Source organism: Notolepis coatsorum (genome assembly GCF_963971535.1).
Source record: "Notolepis coatsorum genome assembly, chromosome: 19".
Classification (NCBI taxonomy): Eukaryota; Metazoa; Chordata; class Actinopteri; order Aulopiformes; family Paralepididae; genus Notolepis; species Notolepis coatsorum.
Genome location: NC_140183.1, coordinates 22,393,591 through 22,413,456, shown reverse-complemented (window position 1 = coordinate 22,413,456; position 19,866 = coordinate 22,393,591). Strand labels below are relative to the sequence as shown.

At 43.6% G+C, this 19,866-nt stretch overlaps 1 protein-coding gene across 1 annotated transcript in view; it reads left to right on the top strand.

The window, feature by feature from the left end:
* The first annotated feature begins 161 nt into the window (after positions 1 to 161).
* Positions 162 to 19,866, top strand: part of usp45 (ubiquitin specific peptidase 45) — a 177,638-nt gene continuing 157,933 nt past the window's right edge. The window contains exons 1-4 of the mRNA XM_084336888.1: positions 162 to 433; positions 869 to 977; positions 4,496 to 4,665; positions 10,892 to 10,992. Of these exons, the coding sequence (XP_084193014.1) occupies positions 875 to 977; positions 4,496 to 4,665; positions 10,892 to 10,992 (374 nt within the window). The 5' untranslated portion in view covers positions 162 to 433; positions 869 to 874. The remainder of the gene's footprint in view (positions 434 to 868; positions 978 to 4,495; positions 4,666 to 10,891; positions 10,993 to 19,866) is intronic.

Below are 19,866 nucleotides of genomic sequence, written 5' to 3'. Positions count from 1 at the left end.
ATATTTAAGATGTAACTTAATACAGAGTGATTAAGTTACATATAAGTGAATATATTTAACGAGCGCTTATTTTATTCGCCGTGGGCCACCGTAGTGCGTCACATGTTGACTGTTGGTTGACCACGTGACTCTTCCTGATGGTTTCTCAGATGCTATCGACATGTCCCTGGCACTTATTTTTTTAGAAAGTCAAGATTCATATCGAAAGTGTTTTCTTCCGGGTTTATTTTTTTTACCGCTGTTAAGAGTATTAAACGCCTAATGAAACTGTAACATTATCGGCGTTATTGATTTTAGCAGACACGCCTGTCTCAAAACACCCATATCTGACTTAGCTCATTTGGCTAGCTTTGATAGCTAGCTTAGAAAGTGGTGACAGCTGAACTTGGCTCACATTGTCTGACAACATTAACACAGGGACACAAGTAAAGAGGTAAGTTGACAGTTTGTGTTAGCTGAAACGTATATGGTGGAGGGTATAAATACTGTTATGGTGGTAGAATTCCATCAAGGCCTTTGCTGCTCTTTTGAATTAGGCTAGGGCTAACGTTAACTGAGGCCTCTCTTTCCTTCTATCTGACGGCTAATCTAGCTAGGTATCACTCCTTGTTGTTAACATCTCACGTGTACCTGGTTGACTATGCCCCCACACTGATCTCAGAGTAGCTTGCTTTTATACTTTTCAATTAATTGTTATTCCAAATCTGCTTACTCCAGTGTGTGAAATAAAGCTGATTGTATTTATGTATGATAAAGAGAGAATGATTATTACTTTACTATATTCATTCAAGGTCCTTGTTTATGCCTGGTCTATCTGAGGTGCAGGTTTTTTCTCTGCTGTGTTGTAACCTCTTGTCATCTTTCACAGCTACAGATGCGGCTCAAGGACCCCTTCTCTTTGAAAGCCGCCGACATGACCAAGCGGTCTAGCAAGCCGAGGAAACCTCGAGACGAGGAGTCGTCGGATGAAGTCAGCGGTAAGATGCTCACCTGCTGATACTGTTTTAAAATGAACATTCTTTGATTCTTTTTTGCTCCTGTCAACCAGGGATGCTCTGATACCGCCACTGGTTAGGGCTGGGCGATGAATCAAGTTACAATTTCAATTATGATTTTGGCTTCCCACGATCATGAAAACAAGATAATCAATATTAAATTAGTTGTGCCGCGTTGCTCTCATTTGGTGTTGTAAATGCAGCACACCCTTTCAATTTACACTTTGACTATGTTGGCTACCTCTGCTTTAGAGGGTTAACATCTTGCTATTCTCTTTAACATCTTATTACTCTTTAACATCTTGCTACTCTTTAACATCTTGCTACTCTTAATATGTGTCTACTTTAACATCTTGCTATTCTCCTTAACACCTCGCTTTAAATTGTTGCGGAATCTGGAGATTCTCAACTTTCCGCCTGACATGAAAGTGTGTTGCCCACAGCCAGAGTACCGGAGTGCGGAAGTTCGACATAGAATCTACAAAAATCTTCAAACATCTGGATTGGCCGTTTTTTGTCTTGCCAATCCAGACCAGTAAATCCTTCCCAGGTTTTTTCCCATTTCTTTTATTATGTCAAATATTGCCAGCTCACACAAAGGTAATGTATGATGGTGACGTGAATCAGAAATGAAGGGTAGGTATAACACTTGATACTGACTCAAAAAATAAGCTCAGAAATGGCTAAAATACAACACACTTCGCAGATGACACCACAGTCATCAGACTGATAAAGAACAATGATGAGATGGAGTACAGAGATGACCTAGTCCAGCTGACGCGTTGGTGCAGGACAACAGCCTTGCAAGACTTAGGAGCTCATCGTGGACTTCAGGAGACATCAGGGCATGGATGGGATACCAGTGGAGGTCGTCAACTGCTTCCGGTTCCTAGGACTCCAGATCTCTGATGACCTAAGGTGGACCTACAACACGGAGGTCATGCTCAAGAAGGCCCACCAATGCCTCTACCCCCTGCGGTGCCTCAGTAAGTGTGGCATAAGCACGCAATGACTTGTGAACTTCTACCGAGGCACCGCAGAGAGTGTACTGACGAGCTGTATCATCGTGTGGTATGGCAACACCACCACTCAGGATAAGAAAGCCATCCAGAGGGTCCTGAGGACGGCAGAAAAGATCACCGGGTGTTCACTGCCATCCATCGAGGAGATTCATGAGTCCAGGTGTCGGAACAAAGTCATCTCCATCATCCAGGACCACAACCACCTGAGACACCAGCTGTTCTCCCCCCTGTGATCCGGTCGCCGGTACCGCAGCATAGAACTGTTCGCTGTATACGTCAGACTCGGTGGAGGAAGGAACGTAATCCTGGTCAGAACAAAGGGGCAGACTACAATATATTTGTTAGCCATGCTAGCAATCTAAACAATCAATCCATGCCAAAGCTAGATGTGTAAAAGGTGAAAGACTCATGCCATGCTGATTTGGCAAAATTACATCCAGCCGTTTTTATTTGAAACAACTTTTATTCAGGGGACTGCCATGGTTTCTCCATAGAGCCCTGTTGTACATATTTTAGCACACACGCAGGTAGTGGGCAACTTAGTCACGTCACGTGACTCGGTTTGTATTGCTGATTGGCTCGAACACGTTATGTTTGTAAACGGCTAACGGGTCTATACAAACGAATGCAATACCGGTACAAGAACAGTTTCTACCCACATGCAGTATGCCTGATGAACAGTTAATCTGCTCATTACTGAATGCAAATGCTGCTACAATGCTCAGCCACTTTACTGCACACTCATGCATCAATATAATGTGCAATTATTTGAGCTTGTCTGTGTACTTTTTAAATTTCTTTTAATTTAAATTTCTTATACTTAGTTGTACTTGTTTTTATTGCACATACCGCAGACAGTTGATTGTTTATTGTACATAAATACCTGCTTTTATTCTGTAAATTGTTGCTTTTCTATTCCTTGATGCTGTGGAGCAAACGGAGAGTAAGAATTCCATTGTACTTGTTGCATATGTCAAATAAAACTATCTGAATCTGAACTATTCAAAAACAGGTTAATACCTCAATGTTCTCTGTTGCCTTTGATTTAACTGTAGTTATTTAGTAGGGGTGTAACGATGCATCGATTAATAGAAATGCATTGATTCTAATGTGACGATTCAACTGCATCGATTTGAAAATGTTAGAATAGATTATAATCAAAATTAATAAAAAAAAAATTGTGTATTGTTTTTATTGACCTATAGTCCATTCATGCTGAGTCAGTTCCCCCAGTCACATTTGTGTATTCAAAATCTTTTGGGGAATTAACTGATAGAAAATGTATAAAAAAATTAATCGAATCGAATCATGGTCAAATGAAGAGATTTCATGATGCATTGAATCGTTGCCTGAATAATTGTAATAGAAATTAATCGTTGTGAGGTTGCATCGTTACACCCCTATTATTTAGTCATTGTGCGGCCCACTGGAAATTACACACTGGCTTTTTATTCTTTTTACACTCTTGTATTTGTTTATTTGTATCTACTTTAGCCTCTATTGTATGAAATGTGCTATACTGTAAAACATGCCTTGCCTATACTATATCTATATCTGTACATATCCTACTCTTACTAGTTACGCTGCTGGCCAGTATGACTACGACCACACTGTCCTCCTTCAAAACCGCTCTCAAAGAGCACCTACGGGTGGCTGCAATTAGAAACTGGCCCGGTAAATGTCCAAACCCCACCCACCCAACCCCCTCCAATGTACAGTTTCTTCCCCTTCGAATGTATATATTTTTCTTTTAACATCTCTTGTGTATATGTCATAAATGTCTTTATGAAACAGTAATGTATATCTGTATGTCATAAATGTCTTGATGAATTGAAAATGGGGGACCCTGATGTAAACAAGACGTAAGTCTTTCTCTGGTCTGCATCCTCTTAATTGTTTGTATTGAGCCGTACTGTATTGTACCCATTCTGCAATCTGTTAATAAAGTTTTCAATCAATCAATCATGTCCAGGCAAACCTTTGTCTATGTAGGCTTGAGAGGGTTAACATCTTTCTACTTTAACATCTTGCTAATTTAACATCTTGTTACTTTAACATTTTTCTACTTTAACATCTTGCTAATTTAACATCTTGTTTAATTAGCCCCCCCCGGAGCAGGCACTACACTAGTGATTCAAATCAGAATCATAAATTCACTTGGCCTGACTTTCAACCCTCTGAAACCTACTGATTGGCCAGTGGATCATCTGACATTTAACATCTCTGTCTTTTGAAGGCCGTACTGGCTAGCATGAAGCCAGTGTTATCATATGGATGTCTTACTAGCTTACCAGGAAAGTGGCTAAATATCGCTTCCAAATTCAAACTTTCTTTATAGTCCGTGCAGGTTTTGGTGGTTAAGAGTCGGACACACTTACAGTACCTAATAGTCTAATTCCTAATATCCTGAAAAAGTCTGAACTTAGTCACTAATTCCTTACTAATAGTCGGGACCTCTTTCGGACGTGTCTTCTCCAGGGTTGACGTGCCAGCATGTGAGCAGAGCGGTGGACCTGAGCTCTGTGAAGAAGTCTGTGAGCTCCAACCTGTGGTCTGTGTGCTCAGACTGCCTGAGAGAGAGGACCATGATCGATGGAGAGCCCACAGCCTCCCACGACATCCTCGTCTGCCTCAAGTGTGGTTTCCAGGTCAGCTTTATTATTATTTATATATATACATATATATTATTTGTTCAGAAATGGTGTGGTGGTTAAGATGTCCCGGAAACCAGTATCTACTCTGCCTACTCTCTCAATGCAGAAAGAGGATTGTTGACGCAGTCTTTGTCACTGATTTTGGTGATGTTGTTTATAGAAACGCTGCCTTGTCCACTCTTTTACCCCTAGACACCGTCTATCACTCTGCTCTTAGATTCATAACTGCTGATACTCATCATTGCCTCCTGTGTGATGAGGTGGGTTGGTCTTCTCTATCAGAGAGATGAAATAGACTTATTTGTTTATCCATTGATGGAAAATTGCCACCATGTATCACAATGATGCTAGATTGGAATGATGGTTATCTGACCCGCTCACGATGGGCTCACACTTGGTTCCCTTACGGTCCTTATCTGACCTGCTCACGATGTCTCACACTTGGGTCCAACGAGTTCAGTCTGAACTTTTGTACTTCTGCCTTTTGTTTTGATGCACCAGCTTCCTGGAATGATATTCAACTCACACTAAAACCAATACCCCACCATCCTATTGGACAATTTAAGAACATGATCACAAACCTCCCTACCTTAGTCTGCAACTGTTAATATAACTTGGTTCTTGTTTTGTCCTATTTATGCAAATACATTTTCCCCTTTTTTAAATTTATTTATTTATTTATTTTTTAATCTTCTTTTTCTCTGTTTTCTCCCCGTCCCAATTTAGTCGTTGTGCCAATTCCCCCCTCCCCTACCTGGTTGTTGTGCGCATGTTCTCCTACTGGTCGGTACAAGGGAACCCTGAAGTCATCCGCATGCTTCCTCCGACACGCGTGGCGACAGCCAGTGACTCTTTTTTTCACCTGGCAGCGAGGACTCTCATTGGTGAAGTGTAACGCGTGGGAGGTCACGCTGCCTTCATCAAATCCTGCCTCCGCTGAGCAAGCGCCCAGACCTGACCTGTAGGCGTCGCTGTCCACAACACCAGATTCCCACCCATGACTTGCTCTCCCCCTAACCCAGCCAAACGGGTTAGTATAGCGATCAGCCCAAGCCCCAAGCAATGCTGACTCCGGGAGTCGAGACCGCAGCCTCTTGCATTGGTGACAAGCGCAATCTCCGCTATGCCACCTGACCGCCCCACATTTTCCCCTTTTTTATATGTACTTGAATTGTTGAACTTGTAATCTCGACAATGTTGTAAATGATGGTTCAGTGTTCATTTAAAGAATAAATAAACGTTTCAATCAATAAAAATGAGAAATGTAAAGGGGGTAAATCACAAAAAAAAAAAAAGTTTACAAAAACAAAAGAATATGAAACAAAAAGGAATGCCGGAGATGATTTCTTGGCAGAATAGTGGAGAGATTTGTTTGTTCCTTCCAGTATGGATGCCTGTAACCATGAGTTGATTTGAGTTGTGCCCTTCCTTCCTTCCTTTTTTTTTTTTTTTTCTTTTTTCTTTTTTCTTTTCTTTTTTCCCGGCCCTTTTTTGAGGGCACTCCATCCACCCCCCCCTCTTCGGGGGACAACTTTATTATTTATTATACGTTTTAATTATTTACAGTACAAAATTAAATAAGTGTAGTAAAATAAGAAAAATATTAAAAATATATATATTTCATTGCCCTCTCGGAGGGGGGGAACTCAGACTAGATATTGACAAACAAATTACAACTAAGGACAATGAAGGACAACAACGAATACACATGACAAGGGAAAGGGGGGGGGGGGCAGAGAGGGGAGTAAGTAAAGTAGAGGGGGATTGAGAGAAGGGTGGGTTATGGAGTGGATCTCCTATGATTGGGAGCTTAGATTATCCACAAGCAATTTCCAGATGTTATTAAATTGTGAGACTTCGATGTGATCCACGGTTGAGATTGTTTCCTGTGATATGTAATTTGAGAGAAGGCCTAACCATTGGAGTTGTGCCCTTCCTGATGACTTGTTGTACAGAACTTGTAAGTCGCTTTGCATAAAAGCGTCAGCTAAATGACTAACCACTTTCCAAAGATAACGCCTCATCTCTGTCTAGTGCAGGGGTCAGCAACCTTTACTATCAAAAGAGCCACTTTCCCCCCCACCACAAAATAAAATGCTCAGGGAGCCGCACAACCTATTTACCCTTAAAATGAAGATAACAGTGTATAACGTTTTATATATCCCCAAGCATACCCCACATTTATCATAAAACGCCTGACAATTGCATACCCAAAGTAATTTGCCATTTATTATACTTTATACTTATAGCACACAGTTTGTTGCATTAATGGAATTATAAAGCAACAAAAAGAAAAATGTTGACTTTTTATTGCTGTTTTTACCTGTTATAACAAAGGAAAACCTCAAACTCTTATGAAGAGGAGGAAAAAAACTGGCTGTGTAGACCTATTTTTAAATAAAACACAGAAGAGGAGACAAAACACTGGTGTCTGTAGACCGACTTTGAAATAAAACCCTGAACTATTCAGGTATATTTGAGTCCTTCCCTTATTTGTGGAACATTTATAAAATAAAAAGTAGTCAACTTTGAAAAAAAGACTACCATGTGTAGACCTACTTTGAAATAAAACACAAAAGGAGAAAAAAACACTGGCATCTGTAGACCTACTTTGAAATAAAACCCTGAACTAGGCCTATGCAACTCTATTTGAGTCCTTCCCTTATTTGTGGAAAATATAAAATAAAAAGTGAATTTTTCTTTGTTCGCAAATTTCAAACCACATATCAGGCATACAGGTAAGCCTGCATCGTTAGTCGTGAAAGCAAATTAATCTGTCCACGCTGAATTAAACCCTCTATTTTCCTCAGACTTTACTTTTTTTTTTTTTTATCCATGGTTAGCTTACTGGCGGTTCGGAAACTCAAGATTAGCCACTTGCAGACGGCAGGGAGAGGCGCGGGGTGTGACGTACTGTATATTTTAGTTGATGAAATTTTTTTGTTGACTAAATATTTTAGTTGATATTTTTTTTCATTTCAGTGTCACAGTATGACATCGATCTCCAAAATAAGAGAAAAAAAATAAATGTAAAAATAAAAGTAAAACAAATATTTTCTTTCTTTTTTTTTGGGCCAGGGAGCCGCAGCTGATTGGCTAAAGAGCCGCAGGTTGCCGACCCCTGGTCTAGTGGTAGAGTAGGTGAAACACGGATCAGAAAATCACCAGTTTAGTGGCAGAATGTCCAGAACAACGTGTTCAATGTGTGAGAGACGATCCACTATTGACCCTGGCGCAGTAAGCCTTGTGTAGCCCACTTGGTTTGTCTCCCTTTGAAATGTCTCTGATCAGACTTTTCAACCCAGTCAGTCTCTAGTCACTTGTTTGCCTCTCGACTCTGGCCACTTCCATCACTCAAGGTTGCTGGGCAAGGCATTTTGGGTAGTGTAGTAGTTCAATAGATTCCAGTTATAACCTGGAAAGATAGCTCCTTGGTTAAACAACCCCCCCCCCCATTTAGGGATGCACCGATCTGACTTTTTCAGTCCCGATACTGATACCTGGGCTTTGAGTATCGACCGATACCGAGTACCGATTTGATCCATTACTTTTAATCAACAGTATACAGACTTGGTCATTTTGGGGTCATTGGACAAAAATTATTGAGATATAATACATTTCTCTCCATTAGAGAAAGTTAACATGTCAAAAATGCAACAAGTCACTTTGCTTTGATTTCTGGCACATTATACATGTTTCTTGGTATAAGAGTTTTGTATTGGTGCATCTCTAATTTTATCGCTCCCAGAGGACATATCTGTGGATCCTCAGAGGTTGAATAGTCAATAACAAAACATGCCTTTGAGCAGTGGTTCTCAACGTGGGGTCCTGGGACATACAGGGGACCTTGAGGGTGTTCCAGCAAAAGGATAAATATTGAAATGTTACTATTCTTTAATTCGCTAGACATTATGCATACCTCATATCTTACAACAAAAACACACTCTGGTGGAGGTCCCCGGAACTTCACCCAATGTGTATCCATACGGGGGTCCTCAACGTCAAAAGGTCTGAGAACATACGTGTAATGAAACACAAATAAGTACATGCAATAGCAACTGGGGTACATAAGAACATTTTGAAAGATTGAAAATAGAGCTGATGACGGATCCATTTGAGGTATGGGGGTGGCATAGAGACTCACAGGGAGATGGGGACGCGTGAATATTAAAGGCAACCAACTTGTGTTCAGCTTTTCGTTCAACGTTTCTCTGATTGGCCACACGGCCAATCAATCAATCCACTAGCACACGCCCTTGCGGCGCGGCAGAAGCGCTGGTCGAACCAGCGGTGTTCTGTTGTGTGACTGTACTACAGCGGTGTTCTGTTGTGTGACTGTACTAAACTCTTCCACCACATGACCGACATTTGACATACAGTACACCTCCTATCTATGTTGGGATTATGTTTGGTCATGACAAAACAATAAAAATCGCTACTGTTAGTAATGCTGCCACCACCCACTTCAATGACAGAGCTCTCATATTTGCGAATGCATAAACTATATCTTAAATTATGGCGATGTGTGTAATATGGCTGTCGCGAAGTCATTGATAAGCGACAGCCATATTAGACACATAGCCATAATTTAAGATATAGTTTATGCATTCGCAAAATATGAGAGCGCGCCGCTGTCATTGAAGGGCTTCCTACAACAGAGCACCGCCGCTGCTGCTGCTGAAGCTGTATCAAGCCGGCGGCGGCGCACGAAAGCCGGGGATAAACCACCGCGTCGCCCCGCTGGCGCTTCAGGCTCAGCAGCCTCCACGGGCGAAATAACATATAACGTTACAGTTCCACACTGATGTACAGTGAGTGTCTAATATGGCTGTCGCGAAGTCATTGATAAGCGACAGCCATATTAGACACATAGCCATAATTTAAGATATAGTTTATGCATTCGCAAAATATGAGAGCGCGCCGCTGTCATTGAAGGGCTTCCTACAACAGAGCACCGCCGCTGCTGCTGCTGAAGCTGTATCAAGCCGGCGGCGGCGCACGAAAGCCGGGGATAAACCACCGCGTCGCCCCGCTGGCGCTTCAGGCTCAGCAGCCTCCACGGGCGAAATAACATATAACGTTACAGTTCCACACTGATGTACAGTGAGTGTCTAATATGGCTGTCGCGAAGTCATGCCTCTCCCTCTGACAATATCATAATGATGTGTTTTCTATATTATATCCACAATCATTCATCTAAAAAATTGTATGGGCTACAGTACACCTACTGTAAACTTACTGTACCTCTGCTTCCTACAGCACAGCAGGTAATGGCGTTAATCAATGGAACGCGAAACATAATAACGTTACGCTTTCTAGTTCAGCGCATTTCATAACTGTATGGGCTTTGTTTATACACGAGTGAATCTGGTAGTTGGTTGTGCGCTGCCGCTCGCGCGCGCTCCTTGGATTTCATTTGGGACGTGGGACGACTGCGCTTGCCTGCGCGTGGGGGCGCGGCCAATCAGAGAAAAGCCGAACACAAGTTGGTTGCCTTTAATATTCACGCGATGGGCGTAGGCGTTAGACAGTTTGCATGTTTGTGATGGGCGGACATAGCAATAGATACATGTAGTAGGCATATATGTGAATCGAATAGATACATGTAGTAAGCATATTATGTGAATAGAATAGAAGTACTTAACCCTGCAATGAGTTAGAATAGGCATGGTTTAGACGTTGTAGGTCGGACAGAAGGCGGTATGAAGCTGATCCATAACCTCAAGGGTGCACATAACCAATGTGGGGGTAGAACAGTCACTGCAATCTTGGCCATGACACCGAGACATCCACCACGTGGGTCTTCAACGTCAAAAAGTCTGAGAACCATTTTGAACTACGGACGTACGGATACTGGTATGGGATATCTGTCCAATACCTGGCTAAAATAGATGGGTATCGGAGTATTTCCCAATACTAAAATCTGATGCCAAGAAATGCGTCTAACCTGCCAGAAATGAAAGCAAAGTGACTTGATTTGCTGCATTTCTGACACTTTTTAACTCTCTGTAATGGAGAAACATGTATTATAATAAAATATTTTCTGTCCAATTACCCCAAAATGACCACGTCTATACTGTTCATAAAAAATAATGCATGATCAGATCGGTACTCTGTATCGATACTCAAAGCCCAGGTATCACATGGGGACTGAAAAGGTTGGATCGGTGTGTCCCTACTTTAAACATCGGTAGTAATCTGTGTGTCGTTTGTCCTACAGGGCTGTAACCAGTCAGAGGTCCAGCATTCTGTCAAGCACCACCAGGCTCTCCATCCAGAATCTCACTGCATCACCATCAGCCTCAGCACCTGGAAGGCCTGGTGAGCAGCCCTATAGGACCACAGCATGGGATGAACAAGGACACGCAGTGTCATAGATCTGAAGCCTTCTAGCATGGATTGAACAAAGTGCCATGCCTGCCACTTGGGACAGTGTGTGAGACGGAGACAGACATTTCTATTGTCTATTTTTGTCGATTGATTGATGATTGTTTGCTGGTTATAGGGGTGCTTTGCTTCTAGAAGTCGTTCTTCTCACTTTGTAAATTATTCCACGGTGTCTGTTAACCTCTTAACACTTTCAGTGCCGGCCTCCATTTCCTATTTACCCCCTTGAATGCCGCCACCCACTTCAATGATAGAGCTCTCATATTTGCGAACGCATAAACTATATCTTAAATTATGGCTGTGTCTAATCTGGCCGTCGCTTATCAATGACTTGTTTGCAGTCAACATTGTCGAAACGGATTGTTTTTTAATCGGTTCATTTCCATTTTATACCATTTTGAAAAACGCTAGTTTCTTGAAACTTCCAGAAGATTTCAGAAGATTCTGTGATAAACGCCCTTTACTGTAATACACAAAACACGTTGTCATTTTTCGGCCTATTTATGAATCGTTTTCAAATAAACGCTGGATTATCGATAGTATATGTGTACTTATGCACGCTATAGAAGCGGGCTGAAAAATTGATTCTCTTATTTCCTGATCGCACACACACGCATACACACATGGCACACGCATAGGTGAAAATAGCTCTGATTATCCCAATACTGGTCAAATAGATTCCTTACCTCAGATCAGATGTTCTCCAAAAGGATTATTCCAATTCCTGATCGTCATTCCAAATATCGATCGCATTTATTGATCCAACGCTGGGTACTGTAAACGCACATTCTCCGCTGTTCTGAGGCTCCACAATGAGTCCGATCTGCTCGGGTTACTTGCCTGAGAAGTAAAATGTGGATTCCGGAATTTTCTTTTCTCATCCATTTTCATTGAGTCCATTCCAATGCGTGCATTACCATCCGGGAGACGATAGGGGGCGGTATTTTCCCTATTCGAGTTCAGACAGATCCCCACTGGTAACGTGAGGCTAGATTGATGAAATATGAATGGAAATCGCTAATAAAAAAAATAACGATTAAAAAAAACGGCATATCTCGTTCCTGGCACTCAAAGTGTTAACGTGCAGTGGGTCGTATACGTCCCGTTTCGCATGTCGCGGCACTTTGCTCTCGTCTGCCGGCTCAGGGCTGCATAAAAAAAAGTATTTTAAAATTTTATTTTTTAATGTTGTGGGACTTGTGCAGCACTTTGTTCAACTTTGTCAGTGCTGTAAAGTTTAAACCTTTTTAAATCTTAGACAAACGAAACACTTTCATGAAATATTGTAAGCCATCATTTGAGGCTTTATAAAAGCAGCACAATGAACACAAATCTGTCAGTGCCGAGTCCGACCTCATCTTAAATAACAAACGGCATTGCTTGTTGTAGTTAACAAGGAGAGGCCGAGTTGATTTAGCAAAAAAAATAAAAATAATAATTTCATATTTATTTTAATTTTTTTAAGAATCTAATTTTATTTTCATATTCGAATCCCATTCCCATCGAACGAAGCTTCGAAGTATTTAAGACAGCCCTACAGGCGTGCGTCTTTTTACAGGTCACGCGTCAAATGACCACGTCTGACTGTATACGCTCTCGAACTGACCAATCACCGCTGATGGCGAAAATGATTGGTCAGCGTTGTAGCCGGCGGGCGTCCACTTCCAATCGGGGGGGGGGGGTGTGCGAGCGGGGGAAGTAGGTGAAAGTTGACGAGCGGAAATTTGTTGTGACTGAAGCTCCAGAACGCACGGAGGTCGATAGCCATTTTGGATTTTCACTAATTTCTTTTTGGTACACAGTTTACTAAAACCTCTTTTTTGAATGGATTTAAAAAAAAAATTGGCCCTGTTCCTCGTACCTGGCTAACTGAGTTAGCTGGATAATTTTCAGGATAACTTGACTTAAGCTAAACCTTTCGGTTCCCAGGGTTTAGTTCAGTTAGCTCGATAACCTGCATGGCCACGCCCTCGCAAAGAAATGCCAGCTCCCTTCCTGAAATAATTCTCAGTCTAGATCCCATTATCCATTCTGAATTATGTTTTTGTGCTTCGTTTTTCTAGAGGGGGCTTTTGAAATGTCAAATAATATACCTAAAATGCTGATAATAAATTTATTTTGTCCTAAATAATGCACGTCATATATACGGCGCTCGCGAGGTGCGATATACACACTATGTGGTTATTTTAATAATGTCGGAGCATTGCAAATGTGAATCCCGCGGGGATGTTTTTAATGAATGACGTTCATTAATGAATCGGGCGTTTGGCTCTGATTAGTTTCATATTCTCGGCTGTGGATGTATTTGCGCCTGGATTGTGTTTCATTCAAGCATAAATGTAAGCGTCTCATGCGTGGATTGTGGATATGAATTACGACGAATCTGAATATGTGGATTGTTGAATTATTTGTATCACTGTCACTCGCACGTTATTGTGATATTGTAACTGGGATTAAAATGTCTGAGATGCGCTGTTTGACGGATTTGTTGACGTGGACGTGACTTGAGAAAATGAATGAGCAATTGCGTTTTGATTAATGAACTTGAGAAAATGCATTTATCTGTTCAAGCACTGTTATCTGATGATTAACATGACTGGTGTCACTGGTATAAACCAAAGGTTAATCAATTCAATGCATGTATGGATGATGTCCGAAACAGATTAAAACCTGATTAATAGTGCAACTGTATAGCCTCCAACTCCCTCTCTGACACGTTATTTCGGGGGTCACGCCTTGAAAACTTTGGGAACCATGTATTTATATAGTACATGATACCTAAGCACATACAGTACAGATATCCTCATAATTATCTATTAATTCGTATCAATTAGATACTCTTTGGGCTTGTTTTTGTCTACTTATTCTGAAAGAGTTTAACTAATTATTTTCGCTAGCAAGATCTCATTCGATTATTCATTCCATTAAACCTACTGCCAGCAGGCACATTTAAAGAAATATAATCTGATTGTTTGGGGTAATGAGGGATTTAAAATTAGCCTATAGATTATGCATTTAACTTGTCGGCGAGGCTATTGAGCCGCACTGTATTGTACCCATTCTGCAATCTGTTAATAAAGTTTTCAATCAATCAATGCCGTTAGAAAATCAGGATTTCTGCGATCGACACCTGCTGCCTTTTTAGGTGAGGCGGCCGCGCGCAATTATCCTGAGTATCAAGTCTGGTTCGAATGAACGAGACTGAATCAGAGTTCGAGGAACAGGGAAAGCCTGGATTCAAACATCGGGTTAATTGAATCTGGACTTTTGATCAACTTGGTTGAACCATGTACGGGGGAATAGGGCTCTGTACTACATACAGCTATGGAACCGGAGTGTTTTCCAGCTCATACCTCTATGCTGGAACTTAAAAACAGGAATCTGGCAACCACTAAAGAGAAATGAGAGTACACAAGTTCAAGTTCAAACCTCTGTTACTCTATTTCATTAGCACTAAAAGTGATTATCCATTTTTGCTTTAGTAACTTCAGAATGTTACCTTTCAAAAGAGACCAGGCTAAAAAAAAGTATGCAGTCCTCAAAAACAAAAATGGCCACATTTTGGCCCACCTGTTAACACTTTGATTGCCTAAGGTTAAATTCATGATATACCATCCGTTGCCAGCTCTATTTAACATGGAGAAGTTCCCCTTCTTTGCAGGGCTATAACTTTTTTAATTCTATTGCTAGATTGCCATTATTAGGGCCCATTCAAGGTCCTATATGTATTGTTCATGGTGTAGCAACGTTAAACTTTTTCATTCACATATTCATACTAAAATATGATCTAAAGTATAAGTATGTTTTCATCTCTTTCTGCAGCTTTCTCCAGAACGTGATTTATAGCCCCAAATACATTATATTGATGTTGAAATACAGTTTGGTAGGAATCTGTGCGAGATCAAAAATTTCAATTGGACGTACTTCTAGATGTTTCTTCGTATCATCTGATATTGACCGGATGGGCGGGGGATCGTTTATAATTCCGTGGGCAACGTTTTACCATTCATCTAATGTGGGTCAAATGTTCATCATAGCAGTTAGTGTCGAACACGGTAATATTACACGCTAAAACTCACCCCAGTCTCCGCGGGCCGTTGGGCGATCAGCGTGGGGTAGACAGTTTTCCATTATGGGATGTTGAAATACCCGGTCCATTTCCAGGTTGTATAATAATATATACGTCCAAATCATGTTGTTTTTTTGAGTTATTTGCAGCGATCGATGTTCACTGTGTGAAGACTGAGTCTTTCTAACATTAGCGAGTGCCCGGACCACATATGGAGTGAGTCCTGCCGGGTTAAAGGTAACATCCGTTTTTTCGATCTGCCGATCGGCCACCAGATGGCGGTCTTGAACCGCTAGAGGATTGAGAGGAGATCACACTTGTGTCTCAGGGCCCCGGAAAGGAAATATGATTCCGATCACAGATTTTTGAAATATTGATATCAAAGACGAGTTACGGCGTCTTCGGCAACTTGAGCATGGCGGGGAAGGACGCCTAAACTCGTCCTTTGGCAACTAAAGTGTTAAGAGGTTAACTATCATCACATGTGGTGTTTCAATCAGAGCAAACAGTGTGAATTTAGGGCCCAGGCTGAATTTAGGGACTATATTATGTATGGGTATGGAAAATCACAATTGTTGTGAAGGGCCAGATTAAACCGAATATATATATTTATTATATATATATATTTAATTGTATTTGTATATTCTCTAATATTCCCTGATATCCATTGTATATTCCTTGTACAATATGCATTGAATATCCATTCTAGCCTACTGAACATCCCATAATAGTCTCCATTCTACTATTGGTCGAGACCTTGGTGCCAGGCTGCCATACCCCCCAGACCCAGTTCAAACGTACCGCTCAACATGTACGAACAAGTCCTAGTTCCGCGTAGGAATCTGGCTACCGCACCACTAACGGTACTATTTGTTCATAGTGCGTATATATACTGCGCTATTAAAGTAGGACTTCCTTTTTAGTCCAGTTTCTTACCCTCCAATAGAGTGACAGACGTAAAGCCTCCCCGCGACGCCACGTGTGGGAGTAAGGCCAAGTTCGGCCTACCATCGGTATTGAGACATCGTGTATATTAATATTTGAATAGTCATATTTGGCACTATATCGTCGAGTTGGACGTAGTCTATTAAGCTAATAATAGTCTATTCATATGTAGTGCTTCGTGCGGTGAGAATACTATCGTAGTCAGTACCCCATCGTTTCGGGCAGAGAACTGGCTGCTTATCCAGGGTGGCCGACACCATGTGAGGCTGCACCCGAGGAGCCCCAGAGCCGACGAGCGAGTGGACCTGCATACCGGATTATTCTACCGACGACAGCCCGCCTTCCCAGGCACGGATTATGCTTTGTATACAGTGATTATTCTATGGATAAAGACCAACACTGCCGTGTGTTTGAAACCCCCCCCCCGGAGAGGACGACAGGTGAGGAGACGCTCTACACGACGAGGTCGCTTCACGTCTCTCCATCGTGGACCGAAGGAAGCCGGCCCACAGAGAGTCCAACTGCTTTCATCTGTGGATCGAGGATCGCTGAGGCACCGAGCCGCACAACCGTGGGTTCTCCCAGGATACCCTCGGCCAGACGGATACAGCCAGACTCTACCCCCCCCCCCCCTTCTCCAGTTGTCTTACAAGCGACCGGAATTCCCCCCTAGTGTATCCAGTTCTATAATCATTAAAGTATCATTGCTATTATTCCTTAACTATTCCAGGTCGTATATGTACCACCTGCGCCTTCAGAGATTGGACATTCTCTATTGATATACCGACGAATACTCTTGCCATAAAAGTGCATACTAATTCCCATTCATAAATGTGATTGATTTGATTAAGTGCTTGCTCTACACACCATCGCTGTGTAGAAATAAAGACCTATTTCTAATTCGTACATTTGTGTTGGATCCGTTTCATCTACGTGACAGTGTTCATCATAATATATTTATGCCGAGTACTGGGTGGCCGAATATTAAGTACAAAGGTAGTGGTAGTAAGTATCATATCTAGTAATACAGTCAGGGAATTGTACCCCTCAGTTACAATTGGTCCTTCGAGCCGGAGGGTAATTAGTGTAATATTAATATAGTGTTATTAATATTGAAATGGCCTATGATGAACACTCCACGAAACGATCCTCCTAACCAACGCCCGCAGCGCGAACGACGGCTCCCTCAGTACTTAGAGGCTTACGCTGTCAGTCAACAACCTAGTCTTCTACTAACAGTAAACGCGGTAAAACTAGAAAGTAAAAGTATGTCTAACCCCAACGCCCAGACTACCCCGACCATAGAGGCCCCTACGGGTTCTAATGTAACTGACCAAGTTCACGGTGGGGACCAGTGGGAACCAGACATGACTTCACACCCCGCCAGTACTGAAGAAGTAGTCCCCGATGAGTCCCGGGAGGAATACAACGCTACCGAGAGAGAACTCGGCACGGAAGAAGACGGGGAGAGCACCGTGGAGATAGAGCTCCAAGGCTCCGCAAGGAGTACCCCGAGGGAAGGCTCCCCTATACAACCGCCTTCTCCCAGCGAGGCAGAGAGGACCCTACAGCAGGCCTTCCTCATCAGCCTGAACGCCGCTGCTGAACGCGACCGACTGCAGATCCAGCAGCGGAGCGAAGAAGAGCATATACGTCTAGAAATAAGACGCATTCAGAGGGAAGAGAATGTGGCCCGAGACCGAGCAGACAGCCAGCGAGCAGCTGCTGGTGCTCTACGGGACGCAGAGCGCGACAGACAGCAAGCGCAACTAATAGAACAGCTGATCAGACGGACAACACCCTCTCCCTCCGCCAGAGGCTCCAGGAACTCGTCTAGACACACCTCCAGGGCGGCATCCCCTAGCCGAGTAAACAACCCTGAACTTGACCAACAGACGAGGTCTATACCCCCCACAGATCACCTCCCCCCACCGGTCCAAGCGAGACCTAGCAACCGGGAAGGAGCAGCATATCCTGTGGAGAGGCTAAACCAGAGACTACAAGCACTGGATGACCTAACTGAAGACGAAGAGGAAGAGGAGGAGAACCACGCCCGACGACAGCACAGTACTCTACCGGACCAGGAGGTCAGGTACAGCCCAGGCTATACTCCCGCGGAGCTGCGCTACAGACGCACGACCCGCACCGAGGAACAGCACCTGGACAAGCGGGCCATGGTACACTGCCGGTACCAGCCCATACCAAGGAGCGGGAGGAGACTCGCCTAGGAGGCCTCTCCCCCAACGCTCGCCGATGTATCCACAGTCAGCGTCATACATCGGCACGCCTATGGTACCCGACTTCACCCAAGAGAACCGGGCCCAGTATACAGAACTCCGCATGTGTCTGGAGACCATGTTGGTGGATGTATTGGATGAACGCCATAAATACGCCATCCTACTGAAGCACTTAAAGGTACCCCGCGCACATAATATAGCGCTCGCCTACGCGACTTCCACCACCCCATACACAGCAGCGCTGGTAGCATTGGACCAGAGGTATGGGCGCATATGGGATTACGTGATCCAGGAGATCCGACACATCGACCGCTTACCCCCAGCAATAGACAATCGAGCACTGGACGACATGTCCATCAGAGTGCAGTCCCTGGTAGGGATGTTGGGAGCGCAGAGAGAGAAGGGGAGGCATGAACTTTACGCCAACTCAAATGTGGAAAGGATCTTGGAGAAGCTGCCGCCCGCTCGACAGGAGCGTTTTAGGCGGCAGAGAGACCACCGAGACCCGAATGGCCCCGAACCGAACCTCCTCGATCTAGCAGACTTCCTGGCGAGAGAAGTCAGCAGCCTACGGCTAGATACATTCGGACGGAGCACCCCTGGCTCCAGAGAAGGAACCAGACGACTAAATGATGGAAGAAGATCGGTGACTGTGATGCACCAATCGGAGTCAGTACCGAGCAGCAGGAGCCACAGTACCCCCTCCAGAACGGAGAAGTGGAAGATAGTGTGCCCCTACTGTGAGAAAGAACACTGGCTAGCGCAATGTGACTCCTTCCCCAAGCTGAACGCGGAGGAAGCAAGTCAATGGATAAAGTCCAACAAGCGCTGTTTTCGCTGTGCGCGCTCACACATGGCAGCCGAATGCCGCTTAAAGAAAAGGTGCACCAAGTGCGATGGAGCCCATCTGGACATACTTCACGACAGTAACAGACGGCGCCCTTCACCCGCACCATCCAGCAGCAAAGCGAGCGTCATGTACATCGATCCCGCCAGCAGCAGTGGAGCCCGAGTACTCCTAAAAGTAGTGCGTGTGACACTAAGCTACCAGAATAAAGTCCTGGACACTTACGCCGTCCTCGATGACGGGTCAGAGAAGACCCTTCTGCTCGCCTCCGCTGCGGCCCAGCTAGGGCTGCGGGGAAGCGAAACCCAAATGACAATTCGGACAATAAGACGAGATTTGAAGACGATAAAGGGCGAGAATGTCTCATTCTCTATCGCAGCAAGCGGCCAGCCTGAGCGACGGTACCAGATTACAGACGCTTTCACCAGCCAAGAAATAGGACTGTCGCGGTACACATACCCCGTCGCCAAGCTGATGGAGAAACATGCACATCTGCGCAAGTTACCGATCCCGCTCATAGACAATGCTATGCCGACCCTGTTGATAGGCTCCGACCATGCAGACCTCATTGTCCCGATAGACCGGGTTCATACCGGACCCCGAGGCTGTCCTGCAGCAGTCGAGACCCGTTTGGGATGGACTCTCCAAGGCCCGCTCGCCAAATCTCTCAACCGAAGTACAGCCACTAGATGTCTCCACTCCCGAGTCAC